Source organism: Taurulus bubalis, assembly GCF_910589615.1.
Source record: "Taurulus bubalis genome assembly, chromosome: 17".
Taxonomy (NCBI): Eukaryota; Metazoa; Chordata; class Actinopteri; order Perciformes; family Cottidae; genus Taurulus; species Taurulus bubalis.
In genome coordinates, this window is record NC_136605.1 from 16,378,369 (window position 1) to 16,400,997 (window position 22,629).

General features: G+C 40.4%; 2 protein-coding genes across 2 annotated transcripts; one reads left to right on the forward strand and one right to left on the reverse strand.

Moving 5' to 3' along the window:
* Nucleotides 1-2,819: 2,819 nt before the first annotated feature.
* Nucleotides 2,820-5,403, reverse strand: asphd1 (aspartate beta-hydroxylase domain containing 1; the record flags this gene model as incomplete). The annotated part of the gene is made up of 5 exons (XM_079232742.1): nucleotides 2,820-3,046; nucleotides 3,277-3,390; nucleotides 3,904-4,111; nucleotides 4,483-4,689; nucleotides 4,951-5,403. 5 exons carry the CDS (start codon nucleotides 5,401-5,403, stop codon nucleotides 2,937-2,939), a joined length of 1,092 nt encoding a protein of 363 aa, XP_079088868.1. The 3' UTR covers nucleotides 2,820-2,936.
* A 2,546-nt stretch (nucleotides 5,404-7,949) lies between these two features.
* Nucleotides 7,950-22,404, forward strand: sez6l2 (seizure related 6 homolog (mouse)-like 2; the record flags this gene model as incomplete). The annotated part of the gene is made up of 18 exons (XM_079233317.1): nucleotides 7,950-8,007; nucleotides 8,209-8,337; nucleotides 8,458-8,673; nucleotides 12,366-12,502; nucleotides 12,976-13,168; nucleotides 13,923-14,108; nucleotides 14,210-14,390; nucleotides 15,147-15,310; nucleotides 15,929-16,123; nucleotides 17,444-17,582; nucleotides 19,641-19,837; nucleotides 20,000-20,194; nucleotides 20,467-20,661; nucleotides 20,752-20,943; nucleotides 21,204-21,242; nucleotides 21,495-21,612; nucleotides 22,135-22,246; nucleotides 22,375-22,404. 18 exons carry the CDS (start codon nucleotides 7,950-7,952, stop codon nucleotides 22,402-22,404), a joined length of 2,676 nt encoding a protein of 891 aa, XP_079089443.1.
* Nucleotides 22,405-22,629: the final 225 nt, after the last annotated feature.

Consider the following 22,629-nt stretch of genomic DNA (forward strand, 5'->3'; position numbering starts at 1 on the left):
CTCCCTGCTTGCTGCAGTGATTTGAATCTGATTCAAAAGACATTATCAATCACCTGAGAATGTTCATCGAAAACCTCCAACAATTAATGTTTTACTCTGCCCTTAGTGTGACTGCAGTCTTGACCCTGGCATACAATCAGTGACACTTGGAGAGCAAGATCTCAGCAGGGTCTTTCCTCTACTGCCACCTCTTGGCCTCTCATGCTTCTGTCTCACTAGGGGGTAAAAACATCCCACCATCTGCTTGAAGTTTCTTTAACTATGTTATGTGGTGGAATGTGGCTTGGTACATTTACTCAAGTACTGTACTTACTTTATTTAACTTTATTTTATGCTACTTTACTTTATGCTACTTTATGTACCTCTATCCCACTACATTTTAGAAGGCAATATTATAGTTGTTACTCCACTTTATTCATTTGACAACATATGTCACTATGTTACGTTTCAGAATCAGATTAATAATAGAAAATATTTATCAATAAAAACATTTTATTGTTTCATTAATAGTTGTAGATTTGCCCCACCTTCATCAGCTACAACATCAGTGATGCTTCCAAATTAATGCACCACTACTTATAGTTCATTGGTATATGTCATTCTAACTACTACTACTACGACTACTTTTACTGCTATATGCCAGTATATGTTAATGCCATGTACTTTTGCTTAAGTGAGATTTTGACTTTTAATTGTAGCTTTTAATTGTTTTTAATTGTAGTAATTTCACACTGTGGTATTGGTAATTTGACTGAAGATGTCAGTGTTTCTTCCACCACTGCATGTAATGTGTTTTCTGGACGTTTGCTGCCTAAATTTGCAATGTTTGAGTTTTGAGAAAATCGAAAGACAAAATTTGACAATATTTGACAATATTTGTTCAAGTCTGCAGTGTGGACAGCAATGTCACAAACTGATTAAGTGCATGTGTGTATTTTCTTTTGTTGAAGGGCATGTGTGTCTTTTCATCAATGTGAATCTTGTGAGTACAAATGGTTACTGAAGTATTGATCTGTCCTTTCATGGGCTGTATACTGTACTGTATTTGTCTAGGCCTTAAAATACGGCTTAACTAAATCTGAATCAAAATGCTCCATATAAAAAACCTATTAATTCATACTTGAACAAGTATGATTGATATTCATGAATGGCATACTGCCACTGATAATAACACCAACAGATTGGTTTTCCGACCCCTTTGTTCCTTTGGCAACTTTCACTGAAAATAATCCCACTAAGGTTGCTAATGCTGTTGCATGACACAAAGGCCATAATGGGAATGTTTGAGTGTGACAATCGCTATCTTTATCTTTTAAATAAATGTGCGAGGCGGGAGCCTAATGTCAAGATTGTCCATGAAAAACATTTGTGTATTCAATACCACATCATGTTAAAGAGTTGCATAATGCCACTACTGGTGTGAAAACATCACAGCGACACAGCAAAGTGCAACCTCACCTTCTCATGATGTGCTGGACGGTTTAGCAAATTCAAGTTTTGAGAGTTTTTAAAATTCCAATACTTTCATCCCTTAATACCGTTGACAGTAATACTCAATATTTGATTTGTTATATTATTTGCTTGAGAATGTTACAATGATGTTTAGCTTCCTGTGAAATCCCCAACAACTCACAGAATAAAATGTTGAACTACAAATAAAGAATCTCAGGAATAATCTGTTACTGCGGGGTGGATTAGTTCAATCTCTGTAATCCTCATCATGGATGAGCAGATGGCAGATAAGACAAAATCACCACTCTAATTCTCATCTACTGACTGAAAAAAAAAAACTCCTCCTCCAACAAAAAAAAAGGAGCTTAATGAACCAGAATGTGTTTTTAGAATGATATTTTAGTCTCTTTAATTAAATCAAAAGACAAATTCACTGCAGGCTACCAACTGTTTTTATCCCCCAAACAATTGCACTGGCCATTTTCTGGCCAGTTCCATGTGAATTACGTAAACATTTTATTAGATTCATTTTTTACATGCCACGTAGTCAGGCTAGTTTTCTTCAATAAAAACAAGATAATAATTATTAGCTTAGGATAAATGTATCCTATACAAATTAATTGCGTAATTTGAGAACCCTACAAAGCAACTAGTTCTGATGCATGCATACAGTATCACATGTGCAAACATGTGTCTACTCTGCTATTTTATACACTGAGCCACTACTGATTTATCTATTATTATTTATTTTTTGGGATTCCAAGCAAAACAGAATTGACAAATAACCTGATGCATAAACTTGTATGCTTAAAACACAAGCAAACTACCAATTATATCAATAAACAAAGAAAAAACATGTATAGATTTATAAACAGAAAAATACAAGTATACAAGGTAATAAGAAGAGACAGAATAATCACGGAATGCAAAAGTTTTTATATGTTTGGCATTCAAAAATAAATTGAGATTTATATGTATACGATTTTCATGTTTTCACAGTTTTTTGGTTAAGCTTATCAAAACTATATTTTAAAATAAAGCATCCCAGGCTGACTGGTGCGCTTGTGCACATGCATCAGCAGCTTAAAACAAAGTCCAGCAATCAGGACGGATTGGTTTCACATGCAAATAGTATTCAAAAGCACATGATATCAAGATAAGATTTGTAATAGTTAACACCAGATCTGCTCTTCTTACCTTTGATCTTGTGCTTTTAAGCGACGTCAGTTTGTAGTTCGTAGCCAAATTGTCTCGCATTTAGCATTGTAACCGATGTAATTCTTATACCATCCATAATAATGCACTGTTGAGGCACTTGACCATAAATCCAACACCACTTGAATTTGTGGCCAATAGCTTGTGTAATTCTTAGGGCAGAGTCCCACAGTGATTCATCAACTGGAATAAGATGCATGACCCACAACAAGCAGGGCTAAGGTAAGGCATCCCTGCTGCCATGTTGTGTATTATTGGCAGGAAGAAATTCAGAGGTCAGGACTGAACATGAAGTCCAAAGCTTGTCTCTCTGCTGCAGCCACATTTGGATGCCAGACGTCCACACTCAAAATGACTCTGGGCCCTGCATCTGGAGGCCCTTCAGAAATAGACACATATACAACTTTAGGGAAAAGTGTGGTAACCATTTGGGTTCAACTGTTTGGACCAACTCATGACATTGAGTAAAAAATCTAAAATCAACTTGCAGCTTGTTTTATACACAGAGATCATGCATTGAATTACATTTGTATATTTGTTTGCATGTTTAACAATGATGATACAATTAAGAGTAAAAATGTTTTTCAGAACAGTATGTTATTCACTAACCCTTGTGGGAGACAGTGTGGAGGAACGAGTCATCAACCAGGAGGCAGTGTCCTTCTGACCAGCACTGAGGCTCCCCTCCCACCACCAGTTCACACAGAGGTGGCGTTTGCAGACCTACAAAAGTGATGTCTGTTTTTAAACTTTGCAAATTAAATATTTTGGTTTTACTCAGCTTAGAAGGCCATGCACTCCACTCCTGTCTGTGTTTAAAACAGACAGGATTATAGCCAGACGGATTGCACAAAAAAATGGGCTAAGGAAGAAATTAACCTCAACCCTGACCCACAAAGTAACACATTATGTAATGGTGTTTATCGGGTCATTTTTCATTTTCTTTTTCTGGTATAGTCAGAGAAGTCAGTGACACATTTTTCAGATGTGTCTAAGATGCAGATAAATGCAGATGAACCACAATGTTTTCCCTGTTGTATGTTTTATGTTAAGGTACTGGCAATGTTGTCTGCCCAGAGAATTGTTTTGTTGCTGTTGTTTACATTCCTCCTGATGCAAATAAAAAAAATGCACTACTCTTTTAGATTTTTGTGGTTTTTACATTTGACAAATAGACTTTATTTGTTGACTGTGTTGCATAATGACAATAAATTATCCTCCACTCCTTTTACTCACCGAGGTGACAGCGTAGGCGTGTATTAGTGGGTCCATATGAGCTCCCCAACGTAGCTCCTGCCCCCAATAGCCAAAATCCAGCAGATCCCAACGAGTTGCTGCTTATGAATGTACGTAGAGAGCGAAGTGTCCGATAGGTGCAGGGACAGGAGCGGCAGTTGCCTGCCACAGAGACACCTGCACTGTACAAAGGAAACACTGCCTGGCCCTGAAAGAGACAATGTCCTGCAGTTATATATGACTCAAATGAGACACATACATCAGAATCAGAGTCATAGGTAGGCTTTTATTGGAGAAACAGTGGATAATACTAATCATAAAAGACAAGAGTCTCTGGAACCACAGCACAAACTGGTGAGACATGCCATGTAAATAAAATGACATGGTGATTTAGAAACTTGAAACAAAAAAGGTTTAATTATTTTAATATCTTGATAATAATTTAGATGAATACTGATAAAGTTGTCTACTTGCATCAATTTCTTTTCACAGTAAAACAGATAGTGATGATTTTCATAAAGAAGTGTTTTTTGAAATGTCCCTTGACTTATGATGGGCTTGAAAGACTTTATTGTGTACCTTTGGTCCCAGACTGGTCCAGCCTAGTTTTGAATCAATGCCTCTCTGGTAAACAGCCTTAAATTCAGCCAAGATTACAGAGTAGTTGGCTTCCAAGACCTCAATGTCATGTCGGTGAGCATCTCGTGGGAAGAAAGGAACACTTGGGACATCTGGCAAGAAGAAGAGATGAGGCTTCTGTATGGCAGAGAGGTCGTTCAGTCTGACCTAAAGAGAGAACAATGAGAAATGAATGATTCATTCTTGACAATCCTGTCCTCCACTATTTGCCCTTGAACAAAAGTAGTTCCAAATTAGGTGTTAAGATACTTTTACACAAGATTATGCAGTTGTACATGCTATGAAAACAAAACGTTGACTCTAATGGAATTTAGGGTATTCAATTATTGAATACATCAGATACAGAAAATTGACCAGCATTAGCCATCATGTATTTCTGTGTATGGCCTGCATGGAATAAACTAGCACCTGCTCACGGAGGCCCTTGTGAATGCGGCCCATGCCCACCCAACTGTAGCGCTTGGCATACTCTTGCAGTGCTGCATACAGTTTCTTGGCTTCTGCAGATGTCTGGGCTGGGAACAAGGCATGACTCAGCACCGGGTTGAGGTAGCCCTGTCCCTGTTCCTCATCCTCCTCTGTTTCCATGGAAATAAAAGGAGTAATTTGATCACTTCTCGACAGCTTGGATCGTGCACTACACTTTGTTCCAGCACAGCTACCGCCACGGGACATCATGGACCGCCTTGAGCCTGACTTGAGCTTTCCAGCGTGTGCGTGGCCTGGGATTGGCAGGTCGGAGCCCATCCGGTAACAGTGCCACAGAAAGAGGAGCAGAACAGTCCACAGAAGGCCACTGAGTGAATGAACACCCAGCTCAACATATGGAGGCAATAGCAGTGTGTTCATTGACCAGTGCATCCTTTAAATTGGTGAGACGCTAAGAAACTGAAACAGAAAAAGATTGAGAGATTATGGTAATGCTTACATGTGTAATATGGCAAAGTGCCATGAAATATTCTCTAATTTTGAAGTATTACAGTAAAATAATGGTTTAGAATTCATTCTGATACTGACTTTGTGGGGTCATATGCAAGTCTTGATCTCTGACCTCTCCGTTCAAATAGCTGTGGATGTAGCTCAAGATGTCACAACAGGCGATATTCTGAAGTCGTAAGGCTTCTATACTGTTCCATCCTGGCTGCTGATTCATAACATGTCTGTGTATTCCCTTTAATTCGTTTAATTTTTTATTTATTTTCTTTTGTGACAGTGGGGTCTACAAAGTAAACAGGCTACCTAAAGCTGAATTCAAGAAATATTGTTTATTTATTAATTACATTGTACCTTATTTTGTTTGAATAAAATCAGCTGTGAATCACTGAGTAGACTTTAATTATATTTTATCAGGAAAGTCAAAGATGAGGAATTTGACTCATTTGGAGGTTGTTTTTTTTTTAATAACTCATATTATGAACAAAGTAATTGAATTGAGTGCTGTCTTTCCTTCATTAGTTGAAAATGTGTCTCTGTTCACTTACTTCTAGCTGTTGTTGCTGACAAAAAATAACATGTCAATTACAATATTGACTTTTGGGGGAATTAATGTAATTTAAGAAAACCACTTGGACACTTAGTCGACCTTGCCAGCCTTGCCAAAGTAGACCAGATGTTAGAAAATGATAAATGTCAATACAAAAGTAGAACAGAGCAGGCCAAGTTCTGTTCTGTGAGCATTTGATCCAGAGAATTAATTAGATTTGATCAACGTGCGTGTGTGCGTGTGTGTGTGTGTGTGTGTGTGTGTGTGTGTGTGTGTGTGTGTGTGTGTGTGTGTGTGTGTGTGTGTGTGTGTGTGTGGGAGAGAGAGGGAGAGAGAGAGAGAGAGAGAGAGAGAGAGAGAGAATCAGACAGACAGATAAAGAGTTTCCTATTTTTTGTACTGTTACCCACACAAAACATGTGTGCGAGCTCGAGTGTGTGCACGTGTGTGTTTTAAGTGGGAGGGCTCTTTCCTAATAGGCTTATTCTGACGTATTTGTTTTGTAGTTACATCTATTACATGCTGTGTGATGATACTGCCCACTAGAAACACTTATAGGCGATTGCACGGTTACGCAAGGTGTTCCATAATTTGTGGATTTGGATCGTTTGTTTTGCAATCGCTTCAGCATTCATCTTGTTTTTGCACTGCGCCAGCCCCCACGGCTCAGCTGGCTCATATTTAATGCCCGCATTCCATGTTAGCGCAAACACACACCCATTATGGGGCACACAAATGTTCGCCATGCATACGGCACATGCAGGCCTTTAAATGAGCAAACATACAGTATTTACCCACTGCGGGATGCGTCTCACATCTCTGTCTGATTACCTTGATTTACCGTGCAGCGCTTTGTCGGACGCACTTCACTTCAGCACCGTGCTGGTGGACAGCTTCTCCAGCGCTCACAAGACTCAATGTGGAGATTGCCCGCGCGCCGCTGCACTTACCGCCTGCGACCGCTAGGGCGCACCTAGAGCTGCAACGCAAATGCCCTCACATCATATCCGAATGCGTCAACCACACGGTAACCATCTAGGGGCATCTCACCAGCACTAACCCCGCCGTGTTCTCGGGGCCTAAAGCAACAGGATACAGTCCAAGTAGAGGAGTGCAGGACGCAGCCTGACAGATAAAGGTAAGCAGCAGGCACCTTTTCAACGTTGCTGTGATGGTTGTTGGTCTCACAGTGGTGATGACTGATGCCAAAAAAAGAGAGCAAATCGTCCTCCGCACAAAGAGGGCCGGGGGAGGTGCGAGCATTGCTGCCTCGTATAGCCCCATCATTTTGTCACACACCAGGCTGGCATTTTCACCGAGGAAACGCCTCGAATAACAGCGGAGGTGCTTTTTGACACGTTGCCAATAACAGGTCGATACTAGAATCATGTTTAGAGGATACCTGGGCTGAGGGTGCATGGTCTCCTTTGGTGAATTTTGGAATAGCGCATTTTCGGGCATGTTGTTGCAGATTGGGTGAGAAAATGCAGGGGGGAAGCCTAAATATTTAACCTCTCACCGTGTGCGATGTGTACCTGGCCCTTTTTCTTATACCTGTAAAACATGCTTGTATTGTCATTTTCGCGTCTTCTTCGTTGTATGAATGTAATGGATATTTACCAGATTGAATGAGCTGAGCTTTGACAGTATCACATCGCAATGATAACCGTATCAGTAACTGTGGCCTGCGTGATGTAAACATGTGCTCTGTAATCTACCTGAATTGCGAGAATGTTTTAAAGGATATGACAAATAATGTGCTATTAATTAGCACTTAAGTCAGCATTGATTATTCCCTGCATTAATTATAAGGACGTAATAGTGATTGAATTACAGTAATTGTTCTATTTGCATTCTATCATTACAGTTTGCTAATCCATCTGCTCTCTTTACCTTCTCTAGTCATTACATTTGATCCAAAGCCATGGGGTTCACACGCCTTGCTGTGATGCTTTCTGTCACCATGATCCACCTAGTTTCAGGTACTGTATGTGTGTTTTCCTAAGCATGCTTCTTTGTTGTTCCACCACACACATGGACTAATGCAGACTGTATTTATCTTACATCTTTAAAACAAATGCAATATTTGCTATGCATTTGCTTTCCATGTCCTGCTAATTATGTTTGTTGTCATTTATGTTCATTCAAATAACAAAAGACGTGATTATTCCTGGTTATGTCAGGTATGAGCGTTATGACTCCTGAGCCTGATACACCACCAACATCAATACCAGACACTAACCCACTGGGTGACCTGATCCATGCTGCCCTGCAGAGTAAGGAATACTTAAGAGAAGCTTCTGCGAGCACAGGTACATTTACACAGGCCTGCATTGCTTCTTTTTGTGGGGGGCTTCATGCACCCGAAGAACAGTATGGGTGACAAATCACGGGAAAGGACACACTTTGAATTTAACTTTCGGACTCTACAGGTACTACCACCAACCCGACACAGGCTGTGCCTGGGCTTGGGCAGACCGAGTCCACAGCAACGGTCATATCAACAGGACTACTCACCACAGCTGTAAGCTCCTCTTCTGCTGCCAGTCAGAGAGGATCAAGGAATACCATGTCCTCGCTGCCCATAGAGGAGGAGACAACCACCACCCTGATCACCACCACCACCATAACCACAATGCACATGCCAGGTACCTGCATGCCATCAAAAGATAGATAGATAGATAGATAGATAGATAGATAGATAGATAGATAGATAGATACTTACTTTACTAATCCCGCAAGGGGGCATTTTTCTCACAGGTAAAGCAATATAACAAATATATACGAATATAATTGAATAATTGTAGTGGCCCCATTGCCTATGAAAAAAAGGCCACTATGGGTTGCTGCTCGCTTAGACGCGTGCAATTAATGACGAAACGTCCAATTTGTTCCTTACAATTGCATCTTTTCCAACATAAACAGAAGACAGCCACATAACACACCGTCATAATTCATTTTTACTGAACCATAGACTAAAATAAATCATAACATTCATTGGCACACGTTACCACACGGATAAAAACTGTTTGCTCCTGCCAATACAGCAACACCGGTCTAGTGATCCTCCTAATTATATTGACCTTTTTGCCTAATTGACAGCGGCCCTACGCCCCAAAGTGGTGGGAGGTTTAACAAAACCGAACCATAACAAAATGGCTCTTACAATAGTATTAAATTAACTAACAAAACAATAGTGCAAAGGTCTAACCAAACAAACAAACAACAGTGTAACGGTGTTATAGTTGTGTGATTGATTTGGCCGGAGGTGATTCATTATAAAGTCTTATTGCACTGGGCAGGAATGATGTCCTGTATCTGTCCTTGTGACAGCGGAGCTGGATGAGCCTGTTAAAAAGTGCTCCGCTGAGCCTGTAGTGGGTGGTGGAGAGGGTGGTCCGGGATATCTAATATGGATGTGTCCGCCTCTCCACCACCTTTCCCAGACTGTCCAGTTTGCAGCCAATGATGGAGCCGGCCTTCTTCACCAGTTTGTTAAGTCTGTTGGTGTCTCCGGCTCCAGTGCAGCTCCCTTAGGTTCCTTGGCTTCCCCTGAGTCTGTGTTGTTTAATGACGCCAGTTAATATGGTGCTCATAAAGTCACAAAATGTTTGAGCAAATAATTCAGCCAGTTGCTTTCGAGCTGCTCAGATTTTAGTGGGGCCAGCAGTGACGGCAAATTCCCACTGAATTATTTTGGCTCCCGTTGCAACTTCATTCATGTCTCTTCTCCGCCTCTCTTTGAAGAAAGAGTAACAAGGAGATCTTGACAGACAACGTAACATGAAACAGTCATAAAATATTAATGATGAAACATAAACAGGTTGCTGTACAATGTGAGTTACTGGTAAAGAAAGAGCTGTATGTATACTTTTGTATTTTTAGAAAATTGCAACCTTGTTACATAACTCGTCTTTAGTGACTTAATGCTCATTTTTAAGAAAGCTAATTAGTCAACATAGCTATACCTGCTAATAATGTCATGTGACCTTCGATAACATCTTCAGTATCCAGAATTGATTTTAGATTCGTCTTTGCACAGCTTTTTCTAACATTTCTGTTTGGTTACAAAATTTGTTGAAAATGTCAAAAGTACACGTCTGTCTGCGTTTCTGGTCATATTTCTGCAGGAATAATGTGCTTCCTGTTCTTACAATTCTTTAAATGTTTGGAGGGACACAGAGAACCGAGAGTAGACACTGAAGATGACAAATTTATTCCGTAATAATCTTTATCGGTCACAAAGGACAAGACTTGCATGGAGATGGTTCCATTGTTTTCATTGTGTTTAATGATATGGCGAAGTGAATATCTAAATATCTCAAACATGTTTATTAACATACAAAAGACAGATTTTAAACACAACAAGAAACAGTTTTAAGGCGAGTTCTGCACTTGACTGTTTATTGGTTGCTTGACCAGCTGCTAGGCAACCAGCAGGGAGACTCCAGGAAGTAACTTGTAGCCAATAAATAGTCCGGCACATAATCTCTGAAAAACTTGTCCACATTTTTGTAAAGAGTATTAAACACAAAAGATAATCTGATAATTAGTGAGTTTTAGAGTTCCTGCTAGTCAGATGTTGTACCTTTCGGAGAGTAGCTGTGTCCCGTCTTTACACAATGCAAATGAGCTTAATTCTCAAACTGTCCATTTTCATGTACTCTTACTTGTGGACATAATCAGTTAACACTGTCAGCTGAATTACTTTTACTGTTTAAGATCTGTCATATAAGTGTTGGATTGCTTTTCCGTTCTCTTCTTCTTTTACTTTTTTTGTTTTCTATTCATTGTTAGCCAAATGGACTGTAAAACCCTTTCCTCTCCAAAAACCATTTGTATTACAAGGGGTGGTCAATAATTTGATTCTACTGAAGCATAGCAGCAGTTTCAGTCATGCGGTCAATAAAATAATTTAGTGCAGGGCAATCCAATACACCACAGCTTCACCCACAGCAGTGCTCACTGGTAGCAATTACTTTCCATTTTACCCAACTTAATTGGTGTACTGTTACTGACAACTGCATACTGCCACTTAGTGATGATGAGCCAGGATATTTTTATTATTGGCTTCAGGTTGTATTTCCCTGTCCTTAAGCCCAAAGACGAGGCAGAAATGAGCTGCTTCACCTAGCCTGAGATGAAATATGCTTTCATAATGTAGTTTATTATGACGAACAACATATTCGTTTTACACAAATAATATGTGGATATGTGGGACAAGTATTTTTTATCAAATCATAATTTAGATGTTTCTCAAATTAGCTGAGCTAAGAGAGTTTTGCTCCACAATATCCAGTCTAAGGGACTGGTCCCCATTACACAAGGACCAGTATACCAATGCCCAGCCAACGTATGTGTCATAAGGCCTTGCTGGTCATTCATCTTAACCTAACAAAAACATGCATAAACTGCAGACTCCAGTTTACAGTTTACACTTTTTTTACATTCCCATTCAAGCACCTGTCCAAATGTAGATGTAATTACCCCGGCTAGCCAGCAGTGCATAGCTTATTTGGTTTCATGAATGACCATGGTTTGCATTTCTGTCCACTGACCTACTTGAAAGAGAGCAATACCACTCTTTTATCACTTATGTTAAAGGATGCACACCCAAGTAGACCAAATAATTACCAAAAAAAACTCTTCTATATACGTTATTATTGTCTGTCTGTATACATTCCCCAGCCATTAAATGCATTTATATATGCACACCGCAAGTGCAGTTTTTCATTTAATTATATTCATATAGCAGAGTCTGTACGGTTATGCATGTAATTATTGTCAGCATCAGCCAGATGCTTGCAGGATCAAGATCTTCCCTTCAGTTTACTAAATCACAACAGCATCGCCCTTCCGCCCGAGAATGGTATTTGTGGCCCATCTGCGCCCTCTAATTTAAGTAATCATTTAATTCTTGCACAAGCACACATGCTTCAATTGATGCGGAACCTTGAATAAATGATGATCTATATACCAGCACCAAGTATTGTGCTTCTGCACACATCTAATATACAAACAACATCTGATAACTAGTAATTCTTCATAACTTGTCATTTATTCAGTGTAGATAGTCAGGAGAGTATAGGAGGCCTCTTTGAGAATCAGTGGACACACAGTTCACACACTTCAATGACATACATTGTAATTTATCTCTCATATTCACATCGCTGAATGCTCACAACAACAGTGACTCCCACCAATCCTCATCCAAAAGACATAAGGTTACTGGGATGCAAACGCATTGTGCCTCGTCTGCTAGTTTCTGTGTCATTTTATAAGCATTAATTGTATTTCTCAACACAATCATTCTTCTCCTGCCCTTTCCCTCTTTTCACAGTACAATGCAATGCAACTTTGTCAACAATGGAGGATGTTGTCGAGTCACCAGATCCTGCATCATCGTCCTCATCTTTTTCCCCTCTGGAATGCACCTACAGCATCACTGTGTATGCAGGTTATGGTGTGGAAATTCAGGTAATGTGCATTATCATCTTATGAATCCATAATTTGTTCAAATATTTAACTTTTTTCAATGACATTTGTACCTTTTGCTGGTGCATTCTGAAAAGGTAAATCATCTATAATTGGCTGTAGAGAAAAAGATGTAACAGTAATCATGGGAGTGGAGTTTATTTCTAATTGTAATAATGCTGCAGCAGCAATATGGTTATCAGCTACAACTTTAAGCTCATGAGGTCCAAGTGGAATGTTAGTTAGTTGTGGCCAAAACATAGACAATTCAAAAGATGGCGACATAATGCCTCTTATTATTAAATTACATTTAGACCATTTCACAAAGATCGCTATCTATTTATATTTTTCATTTACTCATCTTAAAGATGCAATATCATAGGTGTAATGGGTACTTCATTTGTTGCTGAATTGTCTGGCACAAAACAGCTGACAGAACAGGTTTCACGTCAATATGTCCTCTTTTTTCCTGGCAGGTGAGGAAAGTTAACCTTTCTAAGAAAGAGTCTCTGACCATCATGGGCCATGGAGGTTTGGTACCAGAGCTCTTAGCCAATGAGACCCTGATGAGAGCGGGTCAGGTGATCCGCAGTACAACCAATCAGGTGTACATTCACTACCGCAGTCTCCAGCAGAACAACCATGGCGTGTTCAGCCTCCACTACCAAGGTAAATGAACCCCTCTGATTTCATAAATTAACTAGAAATGGCAGGTCTTTTCATCAGTTCTTTGGATCTATTTTCTTGTTTAACATTAAGATAAGTTTCCTCTTTGCGTAAAGGTTTAAATGAAAACCTAACTTGCCTATTCGAAAGCATACAAGCATGGCAGATCTGAGGCAAATGGACATAATTCACATTTTTCAACTCTTGACCTTTGAACGTTTTTAGATTTGGGTTTTGGCCAAAGAACAATGAGTTCTATACTGTGGATTCGGTTCAACATTTATAGGAATTAAGAAAGCAACAGAGAAAGGTTTTGTTGATTAAACTCATGAAATGAGGACCCGTGATGATAGCTGATACTGGTATTGGTTAAGAGACTGCTGGTGGAAGATGGCACCTGCCCGGCTGAGTCACCTTATCTCCTGATCATGGTACTGATGGGGGAGGTGGAGGTAAAGACAGAATGAAGGGATCTAAATATGTAAAGATCAACATCCAACTGATTATTTCATTGAATATGGAGGGAAAGCTGAATGGTCAGAAATAAAGACACATGAAAATAGTGATTGAAAGGGTTTTGACCGGCAGAGTTAAGTGTAAGATGCTGAAAATGATCCGCTTGCACAGAGTTAACATTCACCAGTAAAATAATTGATTGAAATTGTCCTTTAGGAACTTTTTTTTTGAAACCTCAACTTGTTATCTTCCACCAAACAAAACCAATTTAATTCCTGTTCTGTTTTATCTCCGTCAACAGCCTTCCTGCTGTCTTGCCCGTTTCCTCTGTCTCCTGAGGGCGGTGGAGTGACTGTGACAGATATCCATCCTGGAGGTCAGGCACACTTCCACTGCGATCCAGGTTTCCAGGTCCGCGGTCATGAGGTGGCTACTTGTGTCAACACAACACAACCCCACTGGAGCACTCCGGAGCCACAATGTGTCGGTTAGTAAACTCATTTAGACACAACGCTGCCTGTGGTTACGGTGTGCTTGTTACGGTGATGGAATATGGAAAATAACATGTGGGATATTATTTTTCCGTAGCTGTTTCTTGTGGAGGATGGATCCGTAATGCAACAGTTGGCCGGATACTGTCTCCACCCCCTCCTGTCAGCAACCACAGTAATGGAAATAACCTGAGCTGTCACTGGCTAATAGAAGCCAAAGAGGGACACAGACTCCACCTACACTTTGAGAGGATTGCCCTGGATGAAGATGATGATAAGTAAGTTTGTGTTTCCACTACTTTGTGTATCACGTCGTCAGTTTAGACTCTAGTTTAGGACTGCAGAGAGTACACCTGTTGATTTAAAAAAAACAAAAAAAAACAAAGGTCTGTATGTTTTCTTCATGTAACTTTCCAGAAGCGTATGTTCCTTTTCGAATCCGATCAGTACAACATTCCCTTTATTTGTTCCTACCTTCATTTAATATGCAGTTGAACTGGAACAAATTTAAATCCCTGTTCTATTTGTTGATTTAGTAAAGCGAACTAAACCAATAAAACATTTTACATCCCTATACTGTATTTACATGCACTGGTTCCCTATCTTTTACTTTCCCTTTTTTTCTTTTTTTGCGCGGAAATTTGGGGTAATACCTTATACACATAATGCATTGGTGTTTTTTGCATAATCCCCTGTCCCATGTAGGTAGATGTTGCTTGTTTTTTTTTTTATTTATTATTTGTCATCAATTTTATTCATCATCATCTAATGATAGGAAAGCATTATCCCTCCAAAAAGAAAAAATGAAAATGGAGAAAACTTCTGACAAACTTCTATCTTCTAACTAAATGACAACTTTCATTAAAGCATGACAAAAGAAAACAATACAATAGTTTTGTTTTGTACTGCTGACACGCTGATGTTGATGCCTTTAATCTGCTCTCCATGCATATTCATTTAGAACTTATTCAGACACTGATCATAACATGACCCTCTCTTCTGGAGTTTACATCTCTCTGGTTTGTTCCTCTCAGGTTAATTGTGCGCAGTGGAAACAGTTCCCTGTCTTCGCCGCTCTTTGACTCAGACCTGGATGACGTCCCTGAACGTGGGTTGCTGAGTGAGAGCTCAACACTGTACTTGGAGCTCACAGCTGATTCCTCCTCCATCCCTCTACTCCTGGCTCTGCGATACGAGGGTGAGCGGAGAGACGTTGCAAATATCAGCCTGTCATGAGGTCTCTTCCACAGTCAGCAAAACACAAAGACAGTGTGTCCTTCTTGACCTCATTGTTGTATAATAGTTCATACATGGATCAGTATTCTGCCTCAAATGTAGTTAAATATGATTCATTACTAGAAATTAAAAATCCTTAAAGGTGACATTTAATCTCGAAAAACCTCTCAGAAGGTTGAACGTTCAAATCTTGATAAATTAGAGATACTTTAGTTAAATATTAAAATGTTATAAAGTATATCTGAAGTAAGAATAGAGTTTAATAGACAGTCTAGAAAATCTAAACTTTCTTCTCATTGTGTTAAAGAGGGCCACAATGAGCCACATGCAGTAAGTGTTTACAGTCTGCCCACACAATTGTGGCATTTATTTTAGGCTTTGGAGATGCTCACAACTTAAGCCTTTAGCGTCATACACCTGGGCTTGTTCTAGCCGAGCTTAACTTTGTCGAGCAATAGAGCAATTAGAAGAATACCCCCCAAACAATCTAGGGAATAGGGAAATGCTTTTTGTCTGATCAGTGCTAACATGCAAAGGCTGTGTCTAATTTTAATTTCTTCTTTGCATCTTTTTGTTTTAGCTTTCGACGATGAACACTGCTGGGAGCCCTACATGCCCCATGGAAATTTCAGCAGCAGTGACATCACATATCAGCTGGGCACCACCGTTACCTTCACCTGCTCTCCAGGCTTCGTCATGGAGCAAGGTTCTGGGACGATTGAGTGCGTCGACCCCAGCAACCCCCACTGGAATGACAGCGAGCCCATGTGCAAAGGTAGGTTTCAGGGTTGAGTTTCGGTTGGGTTTCAAATAAGAGAATGAAATCGGATGCTTTTTTATTTCTTTAGTCAGAATGAAAAACGTTCTTATTCCTTGTCTGTTCTTCTGTTGTTTCTGTGCTTCATATTCTTCATTTTCTTCATTTAATTAAATCTAAATCTCCTACTTATCCATATTTCCAAAACACTCCGATTTTTTGACGTTTTTACATGAAGTGAGAGAGTCAGTTGTTTCATTAATATTCTAATTGTAGTGTGTTGAGATGGATGCCTGAAGCAGCAAGTAGTTGTAGCTTGAAGACTACAGTCTGATGACTGTGTCATCTGCTGAACTTATGCTGTGAAAAGTGGAAGAAACAGAGAGACGGAGGCAGATATAAAACTGGCAGACACCTTGCACTGGGTCACACATTATTTTCAACCAAGCGAAAGACATTCTGAAAGCCATTTGCTGTCTAGTATTTCTGCTTAAATACAGCGATGAAGAGGGAGGTGCATGGTGGGATATCAGTAAGTGGTCCGCAAGGCGAAGAGGTCTTTCTGTGGTTGTCTTGTATGGCCCAAGCTTGTGTCTCTCAGAGCGGAAAGTGATTAACTTGTGGTTTGGTGCGGTTGTATCTTTGAGTATAATATTTTGTAGTGTTGATTTTTCTCATATCTGCTCGTTATGCTCTCAAATAAATATATTTTACAAATGTTGTGGTTAAAATGTCCCTAAGCAAGTGTGTGTTTTTGCAATGCAAATGAACAGTCCTCACTCCACAACCGATGGCCACTGTGTGTGTGTGTGTGTGTGTGTGTGTGTGTGTGTGTGTGTGTGTGTGTGTGTGTGTGTGTGTGTGTGTGTCTAGCGTCACAGTTTCATGCCTCTGTTTTAATAGGACATGCTTGCATGAGAGCGATTCCTCGCATTGTATGTTAAGTGAGGAGCATCCTGCAAACACAATTAAACTGAACGTGTCCTCGCAGGCAAAAGGCTTTGCATGGAATTAGAAGTTCTGCATTTGGCTCTCATCGCTGCAATTTTCTCCAGCTGATATTTTCCTAATGACACGCCTTCAGCTGTTTGTGTTGCATGTCTGCAAGGAAAGGTTTATCAATGTTGATTTATGATTTATATTCCTGAATTGTTCAATTGTAACCCATTGTTTTCTCTGCCATATTTTACTCACCACACCTCTTTTCTCTGTGTGCCCTCTGAAATCTTTACAATATCTCATTGATTATTTTACTGTGGCTTTATTTGTTTTCTCTCCCTTTATTATCAATTAATTTTTTCCTTACCTCACGTTCTCTCCTCTCTTGTGCTCTGCAAGCACTGTGTGGAGGAGAGTTGACTGAGCCGGCGGGGACCATCCTGTCTCCTGATTGGCCCCAGAGCTACTCCAAGGGACTAGACTGTGTGTGGCAGATCCATGGCAACGAAGAGAAACGCATTGAACTGGATGTCCAGATGTGAGTATTGCTAATTCAAGTTGTTGGTTATATAAAGTAGCCAACCATGTGTTTGTTGTGTGTGTGTGTGTGTGTGTGTGTGTGTGTGTGTGTGTGTGTGTGTGTGTGTGTGTGTGTGTGTGTGTGTGTGTGTGTGTGCAAAAACACAGTACTCCTCAATATAGAAGCAAAATCCATTCACTTCACAGATGTTGTTTACAATTCTCACTGAGCCCAAGAGATGCCATGGATAGGATATTATATAACAATAATAATAATAATAATAATACATTTAATTTATATAGCGCTTTTCCAGATGCTCAAAGACGCTTGACAAAGACAAAACAGAACAAAACAAAACAAAAATATAGAAACAAAACAAACAATCCCAAAAAAATAAAATAAGAAAAAACTGGAGAAGCTGCAACAGAATTAGTCCTGCAGTGGAGGGTAGGGAGCAGGGGTTAACAGGTGGAGGGTAGGGAGCAGGGGTTAACAGGTGGAGGGTAGGGAGCAGGGGTTAGCAGGTGAAGGGTAGGGAGCAGGGGTTAACAGGTGGAGGGTAGGGAGCAGGGGTTAGCAGGTGAAGGCGAGTTTGAAGAGGTGTGTTTTGAGGGCTTGCTTAAATGGCGATAGGGTGGGAGCTTGACGAATGTGGATGGGGAGGGCGTTCCAGAGGGGAGGTGCAGCAGCTGAAAAGGCCCTGTCACCCCAGGTCCGACGCTTGGTCTTGATGGTCTTCAGAGTGTTCAAATTGGCAGACCTGAGGCAGCGGGTAGGGTTGTGAAGGGGGAGGAGGTCTGAAAGGTAGGGAGGGGCCAGATTGTTTAGGGCTTTGTAAGTGGTGAGTAAGATTTGAAAGTCAATCCTGTATTTGACCGGGAGCCAGTGGAGGTTGCGTAGGACTGGGGTGATGTGGTCATAGCGGCAGGTGGAGGTGAGCAGTCGAGCGGCAGAGTTCTCAACATACTGAAGTTTGTTGATGATTTTGTTGGGGGAGCCGTAGAGGATGCTGTTGCAATAATCAAGTCTAGATGTTATGAGGGCATGGAGGAGAATTTCAGTGGCGGCAGAGGACAAGGAGGGCCGGAGGCGAGCAATGTTCCTGAGGTGAAAGAAGGCAGTTTTGGTGATGTGGTTGGCGTGGGGTAGGAAAGAGAGGGTGGGGTCGAGAATGATGCCGAGGTTGCGGACCTGGGTGGAGGGGGTGATGATGGAGCCATCAATGTTCAGAGAGAAGGTCTGGGCTGAGCGGGTGAGGGAGTTAGGGCCGATGATGAGCATTTCAGATATATTGCAATTGAGTTTAAGAAAATTCTGCTGCATCCAGGATTGTATATCAGTGAGACAGGAGGTGAGAGTGGAGTGGGTGACTGAGGTGATGGTCTTAGAGGAGAAATAGAGTTGGGTGTCGTCAGCATAGCAATGGAAATCAAGACCATGACGACGAATGATTTGTCCAAGGGGGAGGATGTATGATGAAGAGAAGGGGACCAAGCACAGAACCTTGGGGGACACCGTGGGCCACTGGGGAGGTGGAGGATTTGCAGTTATATATGGCAATGAATTGATGTCGGTCTGAGAGATACGAGGTGAACCAGGAGAGGGCAGTGCCAGTTATACCAAGGGAGTGCTGGAGATATATATAATAGATATATATATATATAATATAGATATACATATATATATATATATATATATATATATATATATATATATATATATATATGTATATCTATATTATAAATACCAGCATAATGGTGTCAAATCCAACCCGTGTGCACCACATATAAACAGTTTTGTGTTTTGTTATTCTATTTTATTCTTCCCAATCAAAATCTGATAGCATGTTTACATTGTGGAAAATGTATATTTATACGAAACTAAACTTCTTGTACGCATGTAAATTGTACCTAAAAGAGAAAAGAAGATGACGTGTTGCAGCTTTATATAATCCTCTGCCTCTCCTGTACTGACTAATAAAATGCATCAGGTGGGTAGACCGCTCATCTTAAGAAAAAAACAGAATCTGTCTGAAGGAAAATGTCCCTTTGTTATTCTCATCTTTCCCTCTTAAAGTTTAAATATCCGCCACACCGATGTGCTGACCGTTTTTGACGGACGTGACCTCATGTCCCATGTGATCGGACAATACCTGGGGTCCAGAGAGCGTTTCCAGGTTGTGTCTGGGGGCTCAGAAGTCACTATTCAGTTTCAGAGCGATCCAGATGACTCCAGTTTCATCCTGAGTCAGGGATTCCTCATCCATTATCGTGGTAAGTGCACATCTTACATCACTGCTTTCATGGCTCAACGTGAAAACAATGTTTAACCTACAGCCAAACTTGGTAAATATGTATCAGGGCATGTGAGGGCTGCCATTATTGAAGAAGATCATGAACAACCTATTTTATTTCTTTATTTCGCTGCCCGTGCAGAGGTTGAGCCGAACGACACCTGCCCCACTCTCCCTCAAATTGACTTCGGCTGGATCAGCTCGTCCCACTCCTCCCCTGTGAGAGGCAGTGTGCTGACCTATCAGTGCCAACCGGGATATGACATCAGTGGCTCTGACATCATCACTTGCCAGTGGGACCTCTCCTGGAGCAGCAGTCCACCTACATGTGCCAAAGGTGTTTTATTGGGACATACTTAAGATCCTAACTCCACACTGTATTAGCTGTACCGTTTTTAAAACATAACCGTTGTATGTAAAGTTAAGATTAGATGGTTAGATGTAAAAGCTGGTTGTGAGGTTTTTAGTTGTATTCTTAGACCAAACACATTCGGGTTTCATCTAGGTTTTCACTTTGATCAAAAACATTCAACGCCGTCTGCACCCGTATTTAACTGTATTTGATGAAGTCTAAAGGCTGTCCTGTGTGTCCCACTTTGTGCCCCACAGTCCAGCAGTGTACTGACCCCGGAGAGGTGGTCAACGGAGCGCGCTCTGTGCGCCCAGAAGCAGGTTTTGCCGTTGGAACAGTCGTGCGTTTCTCTTGTAACCAGGGTTATCAACTGGAAGGTCCCAGCCAAATCTCCTGCCACGGTCGAGACACCGGCACCCCCAAATGGAGCGACCGCAGCCCAAAGTGTGTCTGTGAGTCCCTTTCTGTGCGATGCTTACGGCTGCACGTTTAGAGATTAACTTCAAATGCATAACTGCCCTCTCTCTGTGTGCTCTGAACAGTGAAGTATGACCCGTGCCCAAACCCGGGTGTCCCTGACAACGGGTACCAGACATTGTACAAGCACAGCTACCAGGCGGGAGAAACTCTGCGTTTCTTCTGCTATGAAGGCTACGAACTTATCGGCGAGGTCATTATCAGCTGCGTTCCCGGCCATCCCTCTCAGTGGAACAGCCCTCCGCCATTTTGCAAAGGTAAAGGGTCATTGTCTCTCGACCTTCTGACACAGAACAGGAACATTTTTATGAAACATCTAATAAACAACCTAATAATTGAATTATTTTTTTTAAGTTTTTAAGATTAGCTTTCTTGTTGTATTTCAGCGTTTGTGGATTATGAAGATATTTTGCTCTTGTCTGACATTATTTTAGTAACAGAACGTAGATTTGGACTTCGGTATATCATTTAAAATCATTTATTTTACTTCTCTTTCTCTTTTATTCATTTCACACAGTGGCATATGATGATCTTTTGGATGATCACAAATTAGAAGGTGATTTCTTTACTCTTTTCCAATTCGTGATGTGTTTAAAGTTAAATAGCTCCTCAAAAAAATGTATGTGCATGCAGAAAAAGTCAGAAAAAAAATCAGTCAAATGAAATGTATTGGTGTACTACGAAGGTGTCTCTTTTTAATGTGTGTTGACATTTTAGATTAAGAACAAAATCCAGAGTGCATTATGAACAGAAAAGCATTACGGTTGATGAAAAAACCTTTTTTGTTGTTGTTGTGGCTGTCTCACAGTGTCCCAGTCATTCGAGCCGTCCCATCAGATCCTGAGTGAGAACATTGCTTTGGCAATAATTCTGCCAATCATCCTGGTCATCCTCCTGATTGGAGGAATTTACATGTACTATACAAAGTAAGTATATCCTATGTAACCAAAGGGACATTTAAAGAAACATTTAGGGGGACATATTGGCAGATATTGAATATCATATTAACAAGTATGTATTTTTTTTGTGTATAGTCACCTGAAAATAAGAATTGTTGCATTTTCATTACCTTAGAATAAGCGGTAAGTATATATATATATATATATATATATATATATATATATATATATATATATATATATATATATATGATGTTTCTACACTAGTCCAGAATAGACAAACCAAACGCTGACTATCCATAGGGTCATGTTCATGTTGTCGAGTAGGTCGCTGTAGTTCTCCGACACACTCGGCCCTCTGGATTAGTTTCAGCTTGTTGCAAACTGCAACCTCGCCACAAGGTGTCCCCAAATCCTCCAGTTTGCACCTTTTAAACCGTAATTAATTTGTAAGACTGCTTTTACTTTTCTTCACCTCAGTTCACAATAATGTATAAACTGTAGCCGTTATCCATCTGGTCATATGTCCTTTTATTTTCTCCCTCACAGCATATGCAGACTAGAATGGAAGCCCCTCTTCTGGAAGTCTCTCTCTCACACACACTCCTACAGTCCCATTACGGTCGAGTCCGACTTTAACAACCCTCTTTATGAGGCGGGGGTAAGTACAAGGCTGATACTTTTTTCTGTAATTCATAATTGTTTTCATTTAGACTTCTGTTTTTATGTATGTGTTTTTATCTAAACTAAAGAGTCTTTTTAGTGATTGATTTCTTACTCTGCCTACAGGATACACGGGAGTATGAAGTATCCATTTAAAGGAGAAAATGTCTCGGTGAGAATTGAAAACCAGAGAAAGATGAAATTCTTTGGGAAGACAAATTCCTTCGTATGATAAGGCTTCACTCCCCTTTCATCATTCATTTATATTTATCTTTCTATTTTTCCATCACTGTATTTTTTGTTTATCAATTTGTGGAAGTGCTTTATTTTGATTTGTTGCACTGATATAGTGGTCTGCCAAAGGTGGTCCTACTTCACGGT